The sequence below is a fragment of the Ursus maritimus genome, unplaced genomic scaffold (assembly GCF_017311325.1).
Source record: "Ursus maritimus isolate PB19 unplaced genomic scaffold, ASM1731132v1 scaffold_18, whole genome shotgun sequence".
Taxonomy (NCBI): Eukaryota; Metazoa; Chordata; class Mammalia; order Carnivora; family Ursidae; genus Ursus; species Ursus maritimus.
Window position 1 is genome coordinate 24,595,108 of NW_024424230.1, and position 19,140 is coordinate 24,614,247.

At 54.0% G+C, this 19,140-nt stretch overlaps 1 protein-coding gene across 2 annotated transcripts in view; it reads left to right on the forward strand.

Moving 5' to 3' along the window:
* Window positions 1-19,140, forward strand: part of SMAD7 (SMAD family member 7) — a 29,407-nt gene that overhangs the window by 2,314 nt on the left and 7,953 nt on the right. Inside the window, exon 3 of one of the 2 annotated variants that reach the window (XM_040632528.1) lies at window positions 5,683-5,757. In XM_040632528.1, coding sequence (XP_040488462.1) covers window positions 5,683-5,757 — 75 coding nt within the window. The remainder of the gene's footprint in view (window positions 1-5,682; window positions 5,758-19,140) is intronic. The other variant, XM_040632529.1, reaches the window with a different exon arrangement.

The following is a 19,140-nucleotide window of genomic DNA, read 5'->3' on the forward strand; positions in this document are numbered from 1 at the left end:
GTGCGGGTGTGTGTGGGTCTTGCTGTCTGTCTGGATTTTCTTTTTTGCAAAGGTGTTCCTAGATAAACTTTATGTTCTGTTCCTTTTTTCTTATGCATTTTCACTCTCACCAGCGTTGGCTCAGCGTTCACGTGGAATTTGATCCACGCAGAGTGTCTCCAGCGCCAAATAGAACAGGTTGATGGGAAAATGCAGAGGCTTTGTGGGCGCCGGAAGAGTCAGAAGAATGGATAATTGGATGAGAGGGAAGACCCTTTCAAAGGTGTAGGGAAGGCTTTGGTTGGAAGTAAGAGGTTAGAAAATTTAAGAAGCAAAGGTGACAGCGCCCTGGCGGGTTCAGAAGGGGAAGGCACGTGTGAGTCCCTTCTGCCCTGGGTTTTCTCAGAATTCTTGGTAGGGACTAGATAAGTTTTTAGCATAGCTCTGCTGGCCTGTTGCTTTGTCACTGGGTGGCTTGGAGCTAGAGCAGAAGCCCGTTTGAGACTGCCACCAGCCCTGTGGTGGTCGTCTGCATTCAGCTGCTGGCTGGCAGGGCAGGGGCTCACCCTATGGAGCACGCCGTGCCAGGGGGCAGAGGGTCAGCGAGACGAGGGCTCGAGCGTGCCAACGGGGATGGGCCCTGGAGTCCTAGAGCCCCTTCTTCCACAGTGGGGGAGGGTTCACCATCCGAAGAGTACGGATTGTAACTTCGGCCTTCAGGCCTGTGTACCTGAAAAATGGCATCCTCGTGACATTTTTGTTTTGCCAAGGTTCTGGTCTGGGCGAAGGAGACGTGAAGGGTTGGGCCCCATTTCTCTCTTGGAATTCCACAAGTCCTTCCTCCTCATGAGTTTTGGCTGTTGGGCCTTTCCCCCCCACTAATTAAAAGTTTTGCTGGGGCGTTGTCATAAATTAAATGCTTTAATGAACGGTGTCACCGAAGCCCGCGCTCTGCAGCTGGCCCTCCCGGGACTCCGCCGCTCCCTGCAGTCGGGAGGCGTTGCTGCCTGCCTGCCTGGCCTAATAAGAGTCTGCAAAGCATGTGATATTTTGCTTTCGATTTACAAAACACCAGATAAATGGTCATTAATGAGGAGATAACCGGCTCTCTGTATTCCTAACAAACGTTAACTGAAGTCACCAAGCTCTGTTTTCTCAGAATGTACCTTGACTGGGCTTTGACATCGAGACCCAGAATTTCTTTCATGAGGTTCGTTCTACAAGGAGCCATCTCCGCCCTGCTCTAGTTTTAACTTCTGTATCCTTCGCACGTGGAGGGCTTCCCTTAACCGAGAGGAAGACCTGTCATGTTGGCGCCGGGAGTAAAAATGGCCAGGGGTCCATACATGCTCCCAGAAACCTCTTAAAAGCATAGAAAAGGAGGGCCACGTTGTCTTCGGGTCTCCTGCAGAGACAGCAGGATAAATCCGTTCACGGGATTCAGACTGTCCTTCTGCCAGGCCAGGACCTCATTTTCAGTGAGTGGAGTGATAGATTTATTCATTAGCAAGTGTTGACATTAGGTAGCAAAATGTGTGTAAACAGAGAAGCCACAAAGACAGGAATGTGCCATTTCCAAGGGGGAGAAAAGTTTTCCAGATCAGCCAATAGGAAGTGATTAACCCGCCAATCGGAAACTCAGACAGCTGGTTACTCACCCAAAACGTTTTGTTTCAAACAAAACAGAACAACAAAAAGGAATGAAGAAAGGCCTTAGTTGTGGAGGGACAGGAGGTGGTAATAGGTGAACCCCCCCCAGAACTGTCCTCATACCCTGGCGGGCGGCCAGGTCTGGGAATGGTGGGGCTGGGGACAGGGCAGGGGCTGGGTTTGCTGGTGGCTGTGGCCAGGGGAGTCGAGGTCACACGCAGGCAGATGGGATGCTGCCCCAGGTTTTCATCTTTAACCTGCCCGTGAGAGGAGAGTAGTTGGCTGGAAAATGGAGATCAGCTGCTTGCGTTCTTAAGCGCCTGAGCCTGAGGTTGGATTTTTGGTCTTGGGTGATTAGGTGAGAACCAGTCGCAAGGTTTTAGAATGGACAACTGTTAAAAAACCTTAACCAGTTGCACAACTAAGGGAATCCCTCGGGGAAGTCTCCATCTCCAGACGAGGTGGTGGGAAGGGGGCTGGGGCTTGGTATCTCTGTAGCCTTTGGAGGAACTCCCAGGGTTAAAGCTCGGAGCTCTCATTTTGCTGTGGTGCAAGCCATTCCTCGGTAGTCTCTGGTAGGGCCTGAGCTTTGTAGACCTGGGTGCTGGGTGGTCCCAAACCCTCAGGATCTTCCTGGAAAAGAGTCAGACATAACTGAACCTAGGGGCAAGGTGGCTGCGACTTGGGGCTGTCCGAAGTCAAGACGACGCCCTCCCCTCCCACAGGGGTTGAGGACATGCTGTTTCAAAGTAGAGGTTGGTGTATGGAGTGGGGATGCTAAGGGGACTGCTCTGTGGGCTCTGTTGCCTGTGTCCTTTGCATCCGATGGTGTGGACGGCTGAAGAATGGCTGGCGGTGTGTGTGGGCGGCGTTGTTGCTGGAGACACTGCTTGAGTAGGCTGGGGACCCAGGCGACCAGTACCCATTTGGTGGATCAGGCCTCCAAAGCGTAGTTAAGAAGTCTGGAATCCAGCCCTGTTTTTACCTCTTAACTCACGCCACTTAACTCTTTTGAACGTCTTTAAATCCAGACAATCAAAGAGTTAAGAGTTAGATGATTCATTCATTTGCTCATTAGTTGGTTCATTCATTCATTCTAGGGGCCTGATGATGTGCCTGCCTAAAAATGTGAATGATTCCAGTGCGGTGGGGTGTGCTTTCCCAGGGTTCATCCCAGTTGTGGTTGAGGGCAGAGCTGGGACATGGAGGGTATGGCTGTGGTTGGGGGAGCGGGGATGGGGCTTCTCTGGCCCTGGTGCCCCTTAGGAAGGTCAGAATCAAGTTGACAAGAACATCTTGAACTCTCCTGGAACCATTCTTCTGGTGAGAGAAGTGGGATCCCCCAGCTCCCTCACCTCGTACCCCCTCTGAACAGCTCATTTCTTGGCTGGTCCCCTGGCTTGCGTCTTTCAAGGACCGTCTTTTCCTGCCAGAGAACCCAGCACTTAGTGGGTGCTTGGTAATGCTTAAGGATGGAGGAGAGCCAGGAATGGCCTAGAACTTGGGAGTGTGTGCAGCCTGGGCTCTGGAGAGCCGGTGACACAAGGTGGAGGCTGACACGCGAACTTTGGAGGGCTCTCTCGCTGGAGTGTGTTTAGTACGGGAGGGATGGAGGTGTGGCCTCTTCGACCTTTACGAGCCTGGCGGTAGCTCGAGGCCAGTCTGGATGCTGGGACTGTCTCGACCTGACTACTTGCGGGGACTGGGGATGCCTGGGGAAGGGAGATCTGTGGGATGGGCGAGCTGAGCGCCGAACTCTTGGGCATGGCCCAGCTCACTGGGTGGCCCCTTGGGCTGTCAGTGACGCCTCAGTTTACCCGGGTGCGGGTTGAACAGGTATACTTTGCTACTTCACAGGGGTGGCAGGGAGGCCTAATTAATGTTTGTAAATCCCTCTTGAGATCAAAGGCTCTGCAGAAGGGCAGAGCACCATTTCATAAAAACGCTTGTGGTTGCCGGTGCGGAGCTGGCTTACCTTTGATCTGAGCCGGGCTGACACCACGAATGTGGTCCCAGCTCTGCCCCGCGATGCTGGGCTCTTCCTTTGAAACACACTTCACCCCTGGGATTCTGCCAGCCAAAGCTGGAGGAAGGGGGGTGGGCCGTGGCCATGGATCAGTCATCATGTTTAATGTGGGGGTGTCTTCCACTTGTGGGTAGGTAAAGCCTATCTCTAGAACATGGTGGAGGCCATCAAAGAAGTTTAGAAAGTGCAGGGTCTACACCAGTTAACAAGCGGCTCCATTTCCTGCTCCCCCTATTGTTTTGCATTTGATTAAGTGTATCCTGTAAAGCTGTATATTCCTGTTAGGAATTACACTTCACCCTGATAAAATGAGATTACACCCCTGCCCACCGCTCCGGTGTTCCCCCCTCCTCCGGTGAGAATTCTTGAGAAGTAGTTTCATCTAGCCTGAGAAAGACAGAGAATGGGGGGGGGGGTGTCCTGGAATTAGTAGTTGGAGGGGCAGGGGGCAGAAACCCAGAGGTGGTTTTGGGGTCCCATGTGCCGCGCTCAGCCCCCTGCCTCCTTTTTTGGGGGGGGGATGGAGACTGCTGATGGGCTCCTTGCCTCTGGGCTGCTCTTACGTTTGGCTTCCTCTTGGCCCGTGTGGCCAAGTGGATCCTGTGGGAAACTGGTAGTACACACCCCGGGGACATCCTGCTGGTGACCTGGGGTATTGGGGGGCTGGAATTGTGCCATCTAACCTGGTGTGTTTGTGGTGGAGCCGGGAAGCCCCTTTCCCGAGCCAGCCTTTCTCTGTGGCTCTCTGGAAGTTTGGCATTGGCAATGGTGCATGGCGGAGCTTACAGGGTCCTTTGTATTTTTGTTTCATGGAACTAATTAGTTGTGGTTCGGAGGCATTATTTTTTGGTTTAGTTGCTGGGAGGGAGGTTCTCGAGTCTGTTTCTCAGCTAGAATTGTCATTATCCTCGTTAACATTTAGGTCACCGTGCTGAGCACCTGAGGGTGACAAAGATGTTGCAGAGAAGCTTCTAGTCTAGCTAGGGCAGACAGGATCTGAAGGTGAAAGATGAGCAGAGACGGCAGAAGGGAACTCCAAGTGGTGGGTGCCAGAAAGATTTTATGGGAACCGAGGGCAGGGGGCCTTGCAGGTCTGGGGCTGCCCGGGAAGGTTTCCATAGATGAGGAGTTTGAACCAGGCCTGGAGGGAGGTAGAACATGTCCCCTCCGGCTGGGAGCCTTGCTGAGACAATGTTCTCTGTCCTGATCTGGTGGTGGCTTTACACAGGTGTGTACGTAAGTAGGATTCACTGGGGTGTTCCTGAGATTTGTACACTTGGCCATACTTCTTACACGTGCATTCAAAAGGAAAAAGAAGGGGAGCCTTGGTGGCTCAGTTGGTCAAACATCTGCTTTCAGCTCAGGTCATGACCCCAGGGTCCTGGGGTTGGAGCCCCCTGCTCAGCAGGGAGCCACCTTCTCCATCTGCCCTTCCCCCTGCTCATGAGCTCTTTCTCTCTCAAATAGTCTTAAAAAAAAAAAAAAAAGGAAAAAGGAAAAAGAAGCCCCTTCAGCCCAAGGGCAGTCTTGAGAAAGTCCTAAAGAACTGGGAAGTCTGTCTTGCACAAGATGAGGGAGAGACTCATGGGGAGTCTGTGGGAGTGGTGGAGAGCCCACAGGATCTGAGCAAGGAGTCTTCACTCTTGACCCTTCTCTGGGATGGTTGGTAGGCAGACGACAACGGGGGTTGAGAACAGAACCCACGCGTTCTTTGACCTTGGGAACTACCTGGTTTCCTCAATGGGGGATTTGCAATAAGAAATTCCAGCCAGTCTGTGATCGAGCCTGACTTGGCTAATGATTAACTGGCTGCCCAGAGCCCAGACGGGTGACAGGGTGCTGTGGTCTGTCTCATGATGGGCAGCGAAGCCTGAGCAGACCATTAATAATCAGCATCGTGGCGGGAGTCAGCTGTTTGGAATGTGTGGTTTCTCTTTAATGCTGTTTAGAATGTGCTTAAAAATTAATCTTGGTGTTGTTATTTATTTTTTTGTGTATTTATTTCTCTCTCCTTTTCAAATCCACAGCAGACTGTCCAGATGCTGTGCCTTCCTCCGCTGAAACAGGGGGAACGAATTATCTGGCCCCTGGGGGGCTTTCAGGTGAGACATTTTTCTCTTATTCTCCTGGCAATTCCAAGACCTCTTGAAATGACTGGACTGTGGAAGAATGGGGGTGGCCTTCTGCTGCCCCAGCTGGTCTGGGATTAATTCTCACTTTTATGTGCTTCAACGGGGTGCATCCGTGGGGACTCGGGCCCCTGAGCTGGTCATTCTGCCGTCCCCTACGCATCAGGACGCAGGGCCTGCTCCGTGGAGGAGGAAGTGGGGGCCAGCTGCGGACTGGCGGGGTGCTGTGTTTGCTGGTTATTGTGAAAGCAGCTACTGGCTCGAAGGGCTTGCACTTGCTGACTTGGCTGTCATTAGTTGATGGGTTTAAACTCTGTCGTTACTGCATTGAGCGCCTTGAAGGGGATGGATCCACCTTTTGGGAACTTGAAGACAGATCCCAAGTGTAGGATGGGAGTTGTGTGTCGGAGTCCTTGATGCTTCTGTGCAAGTTTTCATTTCCCAGTCTAGCTTGGTGCGTGTCTGAGCACGGGAGCCCTGCAGACCCTCGATACTTCGCAGGGCTACCCAGCAGGGAAGGTTTTCCACAGGGCCCATGGGCCTGCTTGCGGGCCTGGAATGCCAGTGCTGGAGGGTTATGGGATGGAGGGAGGGGCATTGGGTAGCCCAAGCATCATTGTCCCTGAGGGGCTGGAGGAGAGAGTCATAAACTTGGAGAAACTCATTAGCAATGTAAGTGGGAAGCATTTTCCTCTTTCAAAAGACATCCGGTTTCCACCTGATTTTCCCACCCCAGTATGGCATCACTGGATTTTCTGAGAGCTAGCTGAAAGCAAGAGGGAAAGTAGACCGGGGGAGGGCGTGGGGGAGAAATTCCAGAGTTCCGTCTATTTGTTGTTTCTTGCTTTGGGACATTGGCATAGGATCATGGCAGCTTGAAAGGAAGCAGTAAAATTGTCTTGGGGAGTGGGGGGTGGGGGACACGACTGTGGTGTACCCTCTTCTGTGAGATGACCTCTGATGGGTCAGGCGCTGCCTCCATGCCACGGTCATGCTCAGCTCATCCTGGTCAGCACCCCCCCCCCTCCAGGAACTGAGCTTGTGGAAGACGGCTTTAGGAAGACCCTTGTTTGTTTTTATTTCAGTGCAATATATACTCTGACTGTTGTCTGGACGGGAGGGTATTGTTTACCCAAAGCTCCTAATGAGGAGTGAGCAGGAAGGAGAGAGGGGACCCAGAGAGGGGCGGGAGGACGGGGCTGGACCACAGCGGTTGGAGGAGGGAGAACTTGCAGGAATGGGTGAACTGCATCTTTTCTGCTTTCTGAGAAAGTTCCTGAAAGAAAGAAGGCCAGGAAGAGGAGAGGGTCTGGGCAAAAGAACACACTCAGAATGTTGTTAGATGGGTTTATTTTGTAGATCCTGAGTGGGTAGGGAGGAGCCCCAGCCCCTTTGAAGCAAGGGAAGTGGTAGCTTTTGAAAGGGGGGCTTTTCGGAAGGGTTGGCTTACTGATAACATCTTGTCTGTCTCCTCTGCTGGGGGAAGTGACGACACCAGGCCGAGCATCTCCTCCCTTGGCCACAGAGCCAAATGACAGCACGCCCCAGGCTCCCCCTCGGAGATGGGTGGGCTTGACTTGGCGGTCCCAAAGCTCTCCCAGTCCTAGAAAGAAACTGGGGGTGGGGGTGTGTGTAAAATACCGATTAACTGCTTCCCCGCCCCCTAAGGTAATGGCAACCGTTTAGATTACTACGGAGCTGTTAGGGAGGAGTGGGTGTCTCTGAAGGGATCGAATGGTTTAACAAAACTGCAAAAGGAAAAAGACCAGGGGCCTCCACATGAAAGAGCATTTGTTTTGAATTTTAGCTCTTAATTTACTAATTCCCAAGGCTTCAAAGTTTGAGCTCTTTCTTCTTTCCGTTCAGAGTTGGAGCAGTTTATTAATAATGTGCTGTGGGGGGAAATTGAAGAAACTTGATTTTTGGGTTGGTGCCCGGTGGTTTGGGGGTGTCAGCAGGGGAGGTGATGGGCACGGAGAAAGCCTGGGGCTGCACCCTTTGTAGCGAGAGTGCCCCCTAAAAGATGGTTCCATGGCCCAGGTCCAGGACGAGGGTTTTTGCAAATGGAATGAGCCCAAACCTCCTTCCCAAGTTGATCTTTCCGTGGGGGGAGGGGGGGTGGCCTGGGTGTGTCCGCCTTGGAGGATGAGGCTGGTGGGGGCTGTGGTGGCAGCGTGGCTGAATGGGGCAGGGCTTGTGGTCGCGGGGGAGCAGGCTGCCCAGGCGAAGGGGTTAGCAGAGGCTGGAAGGTGGGGGCCTGCTTCAGGAAAGGGGGGGCCAGTGGGCATCAAGGTGGGGAGCGGTGAGAGCGCCTACAAGGATCTGCCCCCTCCTCCCCCTTGAAATAACCTCTCTGAGTGTCTCTTTCACAGGCCCTGTGTGCTGTTTTCCTTCCTGTCCTGCCCTGGCTGAGAGCGGGCTTAATGAATGGGGCTCAGTTTAGGGTGGGAGGAAGGTCGGGAGCGGGAGCCAGGGCTTGATTCTCTTGGCAAGGGAAGAAGGGAAAGAAAAAACAGCCAAATGTGAAAATGTGGTGCCTCAGAGGTGGGGGTGGGGGTGTGCTCAAAGGCATTCCCCTCCTGAACTGCCGGGGTGACTCTAAGGCTGGCCCTTCCCTCTCCTGCAGGGAAGGGGAGTGGGCTGGTGGGAGCCCTGGGAGCAGGCCCGCTGGCTGCATTTGGAATCCAGCCTTGCAGCTTGGGGCTGGCCGGGGAGGCGACGGGCCCAGGCCTCCGGGACTTGCAGTGAAACATACCCCACCCCTGCAAGTTTCCTCAGTCTGGGAAAACGGCACATTTTTAGAAGGCTGGGACTCGGTTCCAGAAGATTGTACTTTCATTTCTGACAGCCGGCTCTCTGAGACAGATGGATTGCTCGGTGCGTGGTTTTGTGTGTGTGCGTGCGCGTGCGCTGCAGACGTACAGATAGACTTCCCCGTGCACACACGCACGAGCAGGCAGGGGCCCCCAGGCAGGCTGTGGGCTAGGCCTGGGTTCCTTCCTTGCGCCTGGGGTGGGTGGACGGCAGGGCGGCTTTGCCACGAGGATATGCGCTTTGCGGGTGGGGGAGTGTTTGTGGATCGGTTCTCAACTCTGAATCGGCAGCCCCGAGTTCCCCCGCGTGTGTATAGGGCCCTTTGAAAGGCATGCACCTCCTGGAGCGGGTCCTAGTCCCAGAAGACCCACCCTGGAGAGGTCTGATGGAGAGGGGAAGCTTCTAGGTTCGGCTGGGTGGTGGAAGCGGGAGGGTTTCGCTCCCAGAGCTTTCGGTATCACTGGTAATCAAAAGCATGTGCTAGAAGCTGCCATCTTTGCAGCCTCCATCTGGAGCTCCCGGTGGGGCTTTCGTTGAGCTCATCTGCTGTCCTGGTCTGGGTGGGTTGGAGGAACACCATCTCTCCTGCAGCTTCTGGGTTGTTCAGCTGTAGGCCCACCCTTTGTCGTCCTCCCTGTACGTAGTAATGTCTGGAGCTGGCTGGGTTTCAGACTTACGTGCCCCGCCCCCGGAGGCCAGCAGTTCGTCGTTATTTTACCTTCAAGAGAGATGCCACCATGGAATTCAAGGAAGGAGGTGGGGGGCAGTGGTGACATAGGTAGTGATGTGTCTTGCGGGGTTGGGAGGGGAGTTGAGGGAGCCCAAACTCTTGGCTGTGCAGAGTCGTGCTTGTTGGAGAGAGAGCGTCCCACCAACCCAAGGGAGGGTCTTAAGAACCATGTAGAACTTCTGGTTCCCACTCTGGGTGATGGGAGTGTTCTTAGGTCATGCCTTTGTCTCTCCTCCTCTTTGGTCCCCGCTGGCATCTATGATAGCTACAAAGAAGTCTTCAAAATTACCTGTATAATCTGGAAATGGGCTCTGGCTCAGTCTGTGGTCAATTTAGGCTCAAACCAAGTAACTTCGGATCTTGTTTTTAAGCGCAGTTCATCGGCTCCATGTGAACAGTTCCTTGTTGTCTGGCTTGGAATGGTGATGGCACACTGGGAATCTGGACCTGGGTGCCTGTCGCGGTGTTTTTCGTGTCTCCCTCCTCTGCCTGGGAACAAGCGGCTTGTGATTTCACTGAGGTCTCCAATGTGGGGGTGGGGGGTGGGGGTGGTGGAGGAGGAGGACGACGAGGATTGAGCTCATCCAAGGGGCCCAAGAGCACAGGCTTTGAGGGATGCACCGGCCCATGTGACCATGAGTGAGCTTCCTACCTACCCACTCCCTTACCCTCGGATCCAGACAGTCTGGATCTCTAGGGACCCAGCCCACAGCTCCCTGAATGCCAGTGTAGTGACTCGGGCCTGGGCCGGCTCACCTGGTGCACGCCCACTCCCCCGTGAAGACCCGTCGTGGACAGCAGCTCGGGCTTCTGCAGTGCTGGAGGCCGTGCTCTCGGCCCTGGATGAAGGTTCACTCACGAAACCCCCTTTGTCCTGGAGAGAAAGAGGTAGTCAGGCAGGGGTTAAGTGCAGGGAGACAGTGCTTAAAGTTCTCTGGAGCAAATCTGGGCTGCTCTCCTGGCCAGACTAGACGGGCTTCTGCCTCCTGCATCCTGTCACTGAGGCAGAACAGGGCCTCCTAGCAAAGGGGGAGGGGGCCAGCTGAGGGCCAGTTTCCAGGGTCGCTTCTGGCTACAGTCTAGTACATGAAATCTCCCCGTACCCCCTTGGCCCTCTCCTTAGCAGAGCCTCGCTATAGCTGGGTGGACTTCTAGACCTGGGCGGCCTCTGTGGCAAGCTCCAGGCGAGTACGACAGTGGAGAGGGAAGAAGTGCCAAAGTGGGGCTCAAGTTCGGCCTCCTTTGCTCCTTTTATTGTTGCTGTTCCTGTACGGAAAGCCTGCTCCTGCCGGTGCGCGCCGATCGCCGTGCTAATGCTGTTCACTTCAGACCCGGCTTGGAACCCACAGGGGCAACTTCCAAGCAGGTGCGGGGGGACGAGGCCTAGGGTGCTCGGTGGTCCCTGCAGGTTAGAAACCCTGGGATCTTCCGAATCACGGTGTGCGGGTGGGGGCCCAATGTCGGTATTTCGTGATCAAGTGTGCTGACAAGTTGAGGAACCCTTGGTGGAAGGGGCAGAGGGGTCTCTTGCCCTGCAGGGAGTGTCTGGTGGCTTCTCTTGGTGGCCGCACAGGTGTTCTGTGATGCTGTGTATTCTCTATAGCGAAGAATTTGAGGATCTCACGTCCTGAACCTCCTCGCAGATACGATGTTTGCTTGATCAGAGAAACTTGACAAGGTGCGTTACCTTTGCGCCTTCCTCCCATTGATTTTGCTGCTGTTAATGAGATCGTAAAAGTGACCCGCGGGACAGTTTCCTTTTGGGGTGGTCACAGTGTTAGGGAACCATGTAGGTACTGGTGATGGTTGCACAGCTCCGTGAATGTCACTAGTGGTAAATTTTATGTTAATGTGTATTTTACCACAATTTTTAAAAGTAGTGACCTGTGGTAGCTTTTAAATGCGTGCAGATACTTGGATAATCAAGAGCGGTGATTCCAGAGAAGAAAAATGGAGAGACTTGTGTGAGGTGCCTGGGAGCTACTGTTGACAGCTGTTCCCAAAGCACCTCTGAGGTCCCCTGGGTTGGGGGGCTCCCTCCTGGGCCGGGAGCCTGTTTTCTCTGACACTTAACTCCCTGAAGAAGTGGGGAGAAGCAGGCGCTTCTCGGTGATTTTTTTTGACCTTCCCTTTTCCATGTGGGTTGCAGAAATGAGAGGCAGGAAAGTTCCCTGTGGTTCTTTCCGAGCCTGACCTTTCTGCAGGGGAAGTGAGCGCACTTGTCCCTCTCTGCCCCAGATACTATTTTCCCCCCAGGTCTACCCAGCCTGGTTCCCTGCTGCCTGGCCAGGCCGGGATTGGAAACCAAGCACGATACAGGGGCTGTCCCCCAAAGCCTGGGACCCCCTGCCCCTTCTTGTGGATCCAGACTCCTCCCCTGGCTCTATTGCCAGGGCCCCTGGTCGATGTGACATCCCCACTGAGGTTATAGGACTGCAGAGGGAGGCGGGTGACTTGCCCGGGAGCCCTCCCTTTGCAGGAGCCTCGTGAAAGGTTACTGTACAGCACGGCCACTGGGAGGTCACCACTGGTCCTACCATCTTCCTCGCTGGGGATTGAATGGCTAGCCCAGAGTCTGGCCGGGTGCCTACTGTCACAGAGAGGCTTCCTTTCTGGGCTATTTTCAGCGGGAAGATATTATTAACTGCTGAGACACAGTTCTCAATTTAGTGGCTAACACACCAAGAAAGCAACATTGACTTTGTCAGCAATGGCTCTACCCAAACACGCTGGGCTGCCCCCGGGCCCTTCCACGTCTCCCCGTGGGGTGTCTTGGGGGACCTGGGGTGGGGAAGCTGCGATCAGAGAGAGTGTCCGCCACACGTGGATCGAGCCGCCTTAATGAAGCCATTTCTTGAAAGGTGTGGAACACGGTAGTGTTTATGTTCTGAGGTGGGGAGATTTTGTGCTGGGAATGGGGCACTGGATGGAAAAAGGAACTTTCTGTGGAGCTGAGGACAGTTGTTTAAAACAGAGTGATAACTTTCACCTTGTAAGCGAACAGGAAATATTGGGATAAAACAGGAAATTGCATCATTCCTTTTATAAGAAGAACTCCAGAAAAAAGTTGTTCGCAAAAGGTAGTGGCTCAGAGGAGGCCAGCGCTGGGTTTTTTTTGTTGTTGTTGTTGTTTCTTTGGGTTTTCTCCCCCCTTCTTCCCTTCTACTCCCACGAGAACTTTTAGGCCATTTTCTTTAAGAAAGGGGCTGTTTGAGAATTTTATGTTATTTTTATTATTTAAAAAAATATTTGACCAGAAGGGTCACCTTCAGTTGAAATGTTAACTGCAGCCTTATTTCCTGGTTCACTAAAGAATCTTTCATGACTTTTTCAGCTTCCTTCCCCAAATGGTGAGGCCAAGCAGCTCTTGGCTGGAAATGAATTTTGGTTTGGCTGCTCGAGGTCCTCAACACTGAGCCCCACCCAGTGTCATTAGCTCAGTTTTAACTTGCAAAAGAAAAAAAAAAAAAAAAAAAAAAGAACCTCTTGATTTTTTTTTTTTTTTTTTTTTTGGTGGGGGGTAGTAGGTAAGAATTTGCTCATGCCCGCAGCTTTCCACCCCAGCCTTGCCTTCCCCTAATGTGGGTGCCTGGCATGGGGCAGGTGGGGAGTCGAGGCTGCCTTGGTTTCTCCAGCCACAGAGCCCAGTCCCGTGTCCGCCCCTGCAACCCCCAGGAATTCCTTACCTTCTGAGACTATGTTTCTAGGGCGCTAGTGAGGAGTGGAGAGGAAACGGGCTTCAGAGCTCCCCTGCTAAATAAAGCTGTGCTCTGCCCTAGGGGAAGGGGGTGATGTGGCCCACCAGTCACCCAGAAGCTTTCCCCAGAAAGAGGGCTTGCCACAGCCCCACACGGCGTGGGGGAGTAGGCAGTGTATTGTCCTGGGTGTAAAAACACAGTTTCCATTTACTCATCTCTGGGTTTCTGAGTCCCCCTTTTGATGATGTCATTGTTCTGATGACACGGGTCAGTGCCCCAACCCGTGCTGCTAAGGGGCCCCCGGTAGGATGGAGACCAGAAGGAGATTTGTGTGTGGCTGGCTTGCTCCCCACTCCCTCCCGCCCCTCACCCCAGCTTTTTTTCCTTCGCGTGCATTGTTTTGTTTTCATAACACAACAAGAGCCCTGGGGTGTGTAAGAGCATTGTTGAACACTGGGTGAGCGTAACTTGTCCAAACAGAGCAGGACGCCAAGGCAGAATGCTGTGGGCAGGTGGTATGCCCACAGAGGTGGCCGGGCCGGTGCCTGGCTTGGAAACACTTCTCTCGATCTGCCGCAGCTGGCTGGGCAGTAGGTGAGGACAGGGGCTTCTCTCTGCCCGCCCCCACCGGGAGCTGGGACGGGGCCTGGGCCTTTCTGGCTGACCCCTGGCTGGAAGGCGTGCTCCCCTCCCAGCTAGGTTCACTTGCACCTCCCTCTGGCAGGTGTAAAGCTGGGTGGGCCAGCTGCTTTGGGAGAAGCCAGCATGTCTGTGGTGCATTCATTCGGTGATGGTTTCTTGAGCACCTACTATGTGTCCGGCTCTGCAAGGTGTGGAGGATGCAGTTTTGGGGCCCCCCATAGAAATGTCGTTTGTCTGGAGGTGTTTTTGGGTGAGTGAGGTAGAGGGCTGTTGAATGGGATTTGGCTCAGTCTGGAGTACAGACAGGGAGGGCAGCTTGTCAAGCAGTTTCTACAGGACAGAGGGAGCCTGGGCCCTTGGGCTCGGAGCCGGGCCATGGGGTGAGGTGTTGTAAGACACGGTAGGGGTGCAGGGATGGGCCTCTGGGGTGATTGTCTGAGCACGTGGGCTAGGCAGGCTGGACAGGCAGAGCTTTTCCGTCATTGGCTTTTGTCTCTGCTTTGGTTGTGTGGTCTGTTGAGGGTTGAGATAAAACAAAGCTTGTGGATAAACAGAGGTCTGTCTCCTCCAGCTCCAGGCCCCCACCCCTCCCCTTGATTGTCAAGATAACAGCAGTAACATTAGGAGGTGCAGTTAAAATCCAGACCCTGGTAGTACCTGGGTGTGCAGTGTGGAGCCAAGGTGACCAGCCGTGCACTGGCTCTGTTGTGGGACCACAGCCCCAGGTGGGGGAGGTGGGAGGCAGGGGGGGGTTCAGCACAGACACAGATGTCTGGAAAGATAGTATCATGATGTCTTGACAGCCACAAGGCAGGTGGGCAATCTTTAAAAGCCCTGGAGCTCGACTTTGCTTTTAGAACCCTGGTGGGCTTGATTCTCAGGAAGACCATTTGGGGATGCAGCTCGTGCGTTTTAATGTTAAATCTGCCGGTCAGGCCCATTTCTGAGATGCCCGCGCGGTGCGGGAGGTCCCGGCCCTCTGCGGTGGTTCTGTGCGAGGAGAGCTACTAGGCAGTGACCAGAGGTGTTCATTTCCGCGCTCACCCCGCCCCCGGCCGTCGGAGGGCTCCGTTCCTGGAGGTCACTCATTTCATTGATCTTCTCGCTCTGCTCTGGAACCCCACCAGCCAGAACAGTCCGCGAGCTGGTTTGGCGTGGGGGTTTGATCCAGGGCAGAAGGAAAGAACTGATCTCCACTCCAGTTTCATCTTGTCACGCTGGGAGTCTCTGTCAGCAGACAGCTCAGTTCGCTGGCCAGGGACTGTTCGCGGCTCTCGGATTTGGTCATTTCAGAATTGCCTTTTTACTTTGAACTTGGGATGGCCGCTCAACAGGAACAGAAACAATAATGACGCCACCCGATGACTGCTCTGTGGACGCACCTTTCTGCGTTTGCCACTCAGAGGTCATGTAGCTGCCCCCGTCACCCTGTCCCCCCAGCTTCCACTCTTCCAGGCCCCTAATGAAGGTGGAAGGGTGTCCTTCCCCAGTAGGCGAAGTGAACTCTCCAGGCCGGGAAGGTCTTGAAAAGGTGCCTGGGGACCTTGCCGGCGCCTGGCAGCCTCTTAGCCAGCACAGCCCCTCCCCCTCATTAATCAGTAACCCGGAGCGCAAAGAACTAACTAGTTGAGTCTTCCTGTGAGCTGGGTGCTCAGTACAGCTGTTAAAAATAGATGGGTCCCATCTCCAGCTCACTGGGGTCACAGTGAAGACCCGGCTGGGGGGGTGTTTCCTCGGGGAAGGGGTCTTGGGTGGGGGACATGAAAAGACTCAGAAGCGAGTCTCCCCCCCCCCCAACTCCTGGTCTCCAGAGGGGGCCTGGAGAATGACACTGGGAGGGAGAGCCCCCCCCCCCAGGTGTCTGTCCCAAGGATCTGGCCCACTTTTCCTGGCTGAAGGTGGGGCTTTTGCCTTCTGCGGGCCCACAGGGCCTCACCTGTCCTGGGCCTCAGTGTCCTCATCTGCAAAAGAAGAGGTTGGACCTGGTGTCTCCCAAGTCCCCTTGCAGAATCTTGCAAAGCATCCTGTGGTCTGTGTGGTCTTTGGTTCTTGGATTTGAGGGCAGGTGGGAATGAGACCCCCTGTTGCTGAGTTGGTGGGTAGCTAATGGCCTCTTGCATTCTCGAATAAAAAGATTATAGTTCTTCACATTTCTTGGCTTGCAAACTCTCCCAAGAATGAGTGAAAGTTGAGGAATCCTTCCCCATAAAAATGCATATGCATACCAAAATCTGCATACATTTCCTGGGGGCCTTTATGCTTGTGATGGGCGGAAGCCCACCAGTGAATCCCCTGTACTTAAGGCCTGCAGGTTAATGGGCTTCTCTTCTGTTTTGTCTTTTTCCTTTCTCCCTTTCCTTGTCCTTTCTTTCCTTTCCAATTTTTGGGGAGCAGAATATATCCCACATTTCCCATTTAGACCGTTGTGAAGTGCACGGCTCAGTGGCATGGGTCCATCACCTCGTGGGGCAGCCACTCCCACCATCCTCCGGGACCTCTTCTCTTTCCCAAACTGAGACTCTGTCCCCTCAAAACCCTAAACCCCCAGCCGGCCCCCCACCTTGGGCTGCGGGCAGCCACCGTTCTCCTCCTGTCTCTGTGCATCGGACTGCGTTAGGTCCACATAGGAGTGCAGTCATCCCACAAGTGACCTTCCGTGGCTGGCTGATTGCACGTTCGTCCGCGTCGTAGCCCGCGCCAGAACGCCCTTCCTTTTTTAGTGTGTGTCTACATCTTCATTCATTCATCCTTCAGTGGACACACTTGGGTTGCTTCCACTTTTTGGCTGTTGTGAACAGTGCTGCTGTGAACATGGGCATGCAAATAATCTTTTCAAGACTCTTCTGGATACACATCCAAGAAGTGGGATTTCTGGGTCCTTTGGTAACTCTGGGTTTAGTTTTTGAGACAGCATCGTAGGGCAGCGCCATCTTGATGGTGTGTGTGGGCTGATGGGCCGGCGGGGGCGGGGGGGAGTCACACTGGCCATCATGCTCCCGGATGCAACTGGGTGGGTTTGAGGGGGAGCCCTGGCTCAGGCAGTGGGGGTGCTGAGTCGGTGGGGGAGGGGTGGCCTGGCTCTCCACAAGTAATACAAGCCAGATTGGAACCCAAATGTATGTGAGGCCCAGAGTCCTCTAAAACGTGGGGCACACAGGACTGAGCAGACGGCGATTTACGGTGGGCTGGGGGGGGCCTTCCGATGGCAGCCCAGGGTGGTGGAGGCTTCATTCCTCTTTCATGGGGCGGGCCCCCAGGCCTGGGAGGCCCTGGGTGCTTTGGGGGTGAAAGGGCTGGGGTGGCTGAACAGTGAGTGTGTCAGAGCCAGAGAGATTAGATTACAGAGGTAGACATAAGTAATGATTAACTTTTCCAGTCTGCACACTGTCTCCAGTCTGTCGTACTGTTGTTTTTCCCTGTGAGTACGGTGCGGGCCTGGCCTGGCCAGGCCCTGGTGTTGGGTTGTAAAGAAAGAGAAGGAATGACGGCTCTGGGAGCGAGCAGGGGGGTGGGGAGCCAGGAGCTGGCGGGAGAGGGAGGCTTTTCCATCAGATCCTGCATTGGAATGTATTGGCCGGAATGCAGTAAATGTTCAAAATGCCATCCCATCCCAACAGTTTTCATAATTGTTATGGAACAAGGGGAGCTGGGGGAGGGGAGGGATGAAAAGGACTTTTGTTTCTCCCTGTGTTTTTCCACGTCTTCAATGGTTTTCCTACCCTCTAGAAAAGCTGGAGTCAAGCTGGAGTTGTGTGGGGGGATGGGAGGGACAGGGCAGGGCCCGTGTGTGGGTCCTGTAATACTGTACTGCCTTCCGGGGCCCTGGAGGTCAGTGTGCATGGGGCTTTCGTAAAAGGAGGCCCACAGCAAAAGCAGCTCACTGCAGAGCCCCCAGGCCTGCAGAACCAGGCGGGAACTGTTCTGTACCTCTGGGGGTCCTGTCCTTTAAAACAGTCGACGTATGCATCCATTTATATTAAGATTCTTACTGAGTTTGAACGTGTAGCCCACATACTTAGAAGGGGTCAGCACAGAAAAGAAAATGAGGGACCTTTTGGTGGTCTAAGACGACGATTCTTTGGTTGCATTCGTGTATGCATTTCCACTTGGGAATCCACAGGTGGAATTTGTGGGGGGGGAATCTCTGGTCCCTCTCCAGGAGGGAGGTTGGTGGGGGGGTAAGCTTCGAGATGTGACTTGGACATCTTCCTGTTGGGTGATGGTCCCACCTCTTGTTGTGTCTTCCTGGGAGTGGCCGGGGTCCTACCCAGTGGGCAGGCAGGTGAGCAGATAATGCCATACAGGTCTGGGGGGCTGTCTGTGTGCAGGTGTGTGAACCCCCTTTCTGAAGAGGGCCGCTGAGTTATTTGTGGGGGGGTAACAGTGGGAACTTTCTGGTGCACGTTGGAGGGGAAGTGTCTTGAGATTCAAACTTGAAGTGATGAGTCTGGGTGCACACTCAAAACAGGCAGAGAGGCCCATTTACTGTAAATATTATGAATGGAGTTCGCTGGGCTGGGAGTCCCCACCCTTCCTCTGAGTCCTCTCGGAGCCGGGCAGAGCTGGCCTCCTCAGAAGGCAGGCAGCCGGGTACACGCTATAATTTGCATGGCTGAAGGCTGGGGCACAGGAAGCGGTGTCAGCCTGGCTGGCGAGACAGACGAGAGCTTTTGATTGTGTGGCTTCCCTCCCCTGCCCGGCACTGCCCTCAATTATATTCTCTGCTGGCCAAATACTGCTCTTAGGAGGGTCCCCTGGGCTGGGGGCTGTTGCCTTGGACATTTGAGGGGCCTTGGGAGACAGGGGTGGGGCCTGTTTGGGGAGCAGGGGGGAGTCCATTTTAGCTTTAGTAAGTGATTACTCATCATAATTTGTAAGGCACAGTCACGAATCAGTCTTCTGCCAAATCGGGGAGCTCCAGAGGAGCTCGCAGGAGGAGGGTGGTGATGGGGGAGAAGCTTGAGGGGGCCAGGCCTGGGTGGTGATACGGCAGACCCTCCATGGGGGGGGGGGATCCACCTTTTCCTGAAAGACCGAAAAAGCACAGTTCATAACTCCCAAGTTTAAAAAGAAATCAGTTTACAGATGGACACAGCAGAATCTGACTCAAATCTCCTTTCCCTTTTGATTTTGTTTTGTCTTAGTGTTGCAAATGAAATGCAGAAATGTGCCAGGCTCCCCAAAGTGATTTTCTTATTCTCTGGAAGGTAGTAAAAATAAATGGAACCAGCGTTAATATGGATCGGGCACTTCTTTGAATCACAGAGTGTAGCCGGAGACTGGAGAGCCCGAAGGGGGCCCGTTGTGCCCTCTCCTCGTCCATACTAGTTATGGATGGGTCACACTGAGCCTCTGGGAGGGCAAGCCACTTGGCCAAGATCATAGAGCGGCTTGCTGGCAAAGAAACCGGTTCATTCCCCGTTGGTGCGGGGGAGCTGAACCCCATGCTCAGCCCTAAAGTAGGCGTCAAAT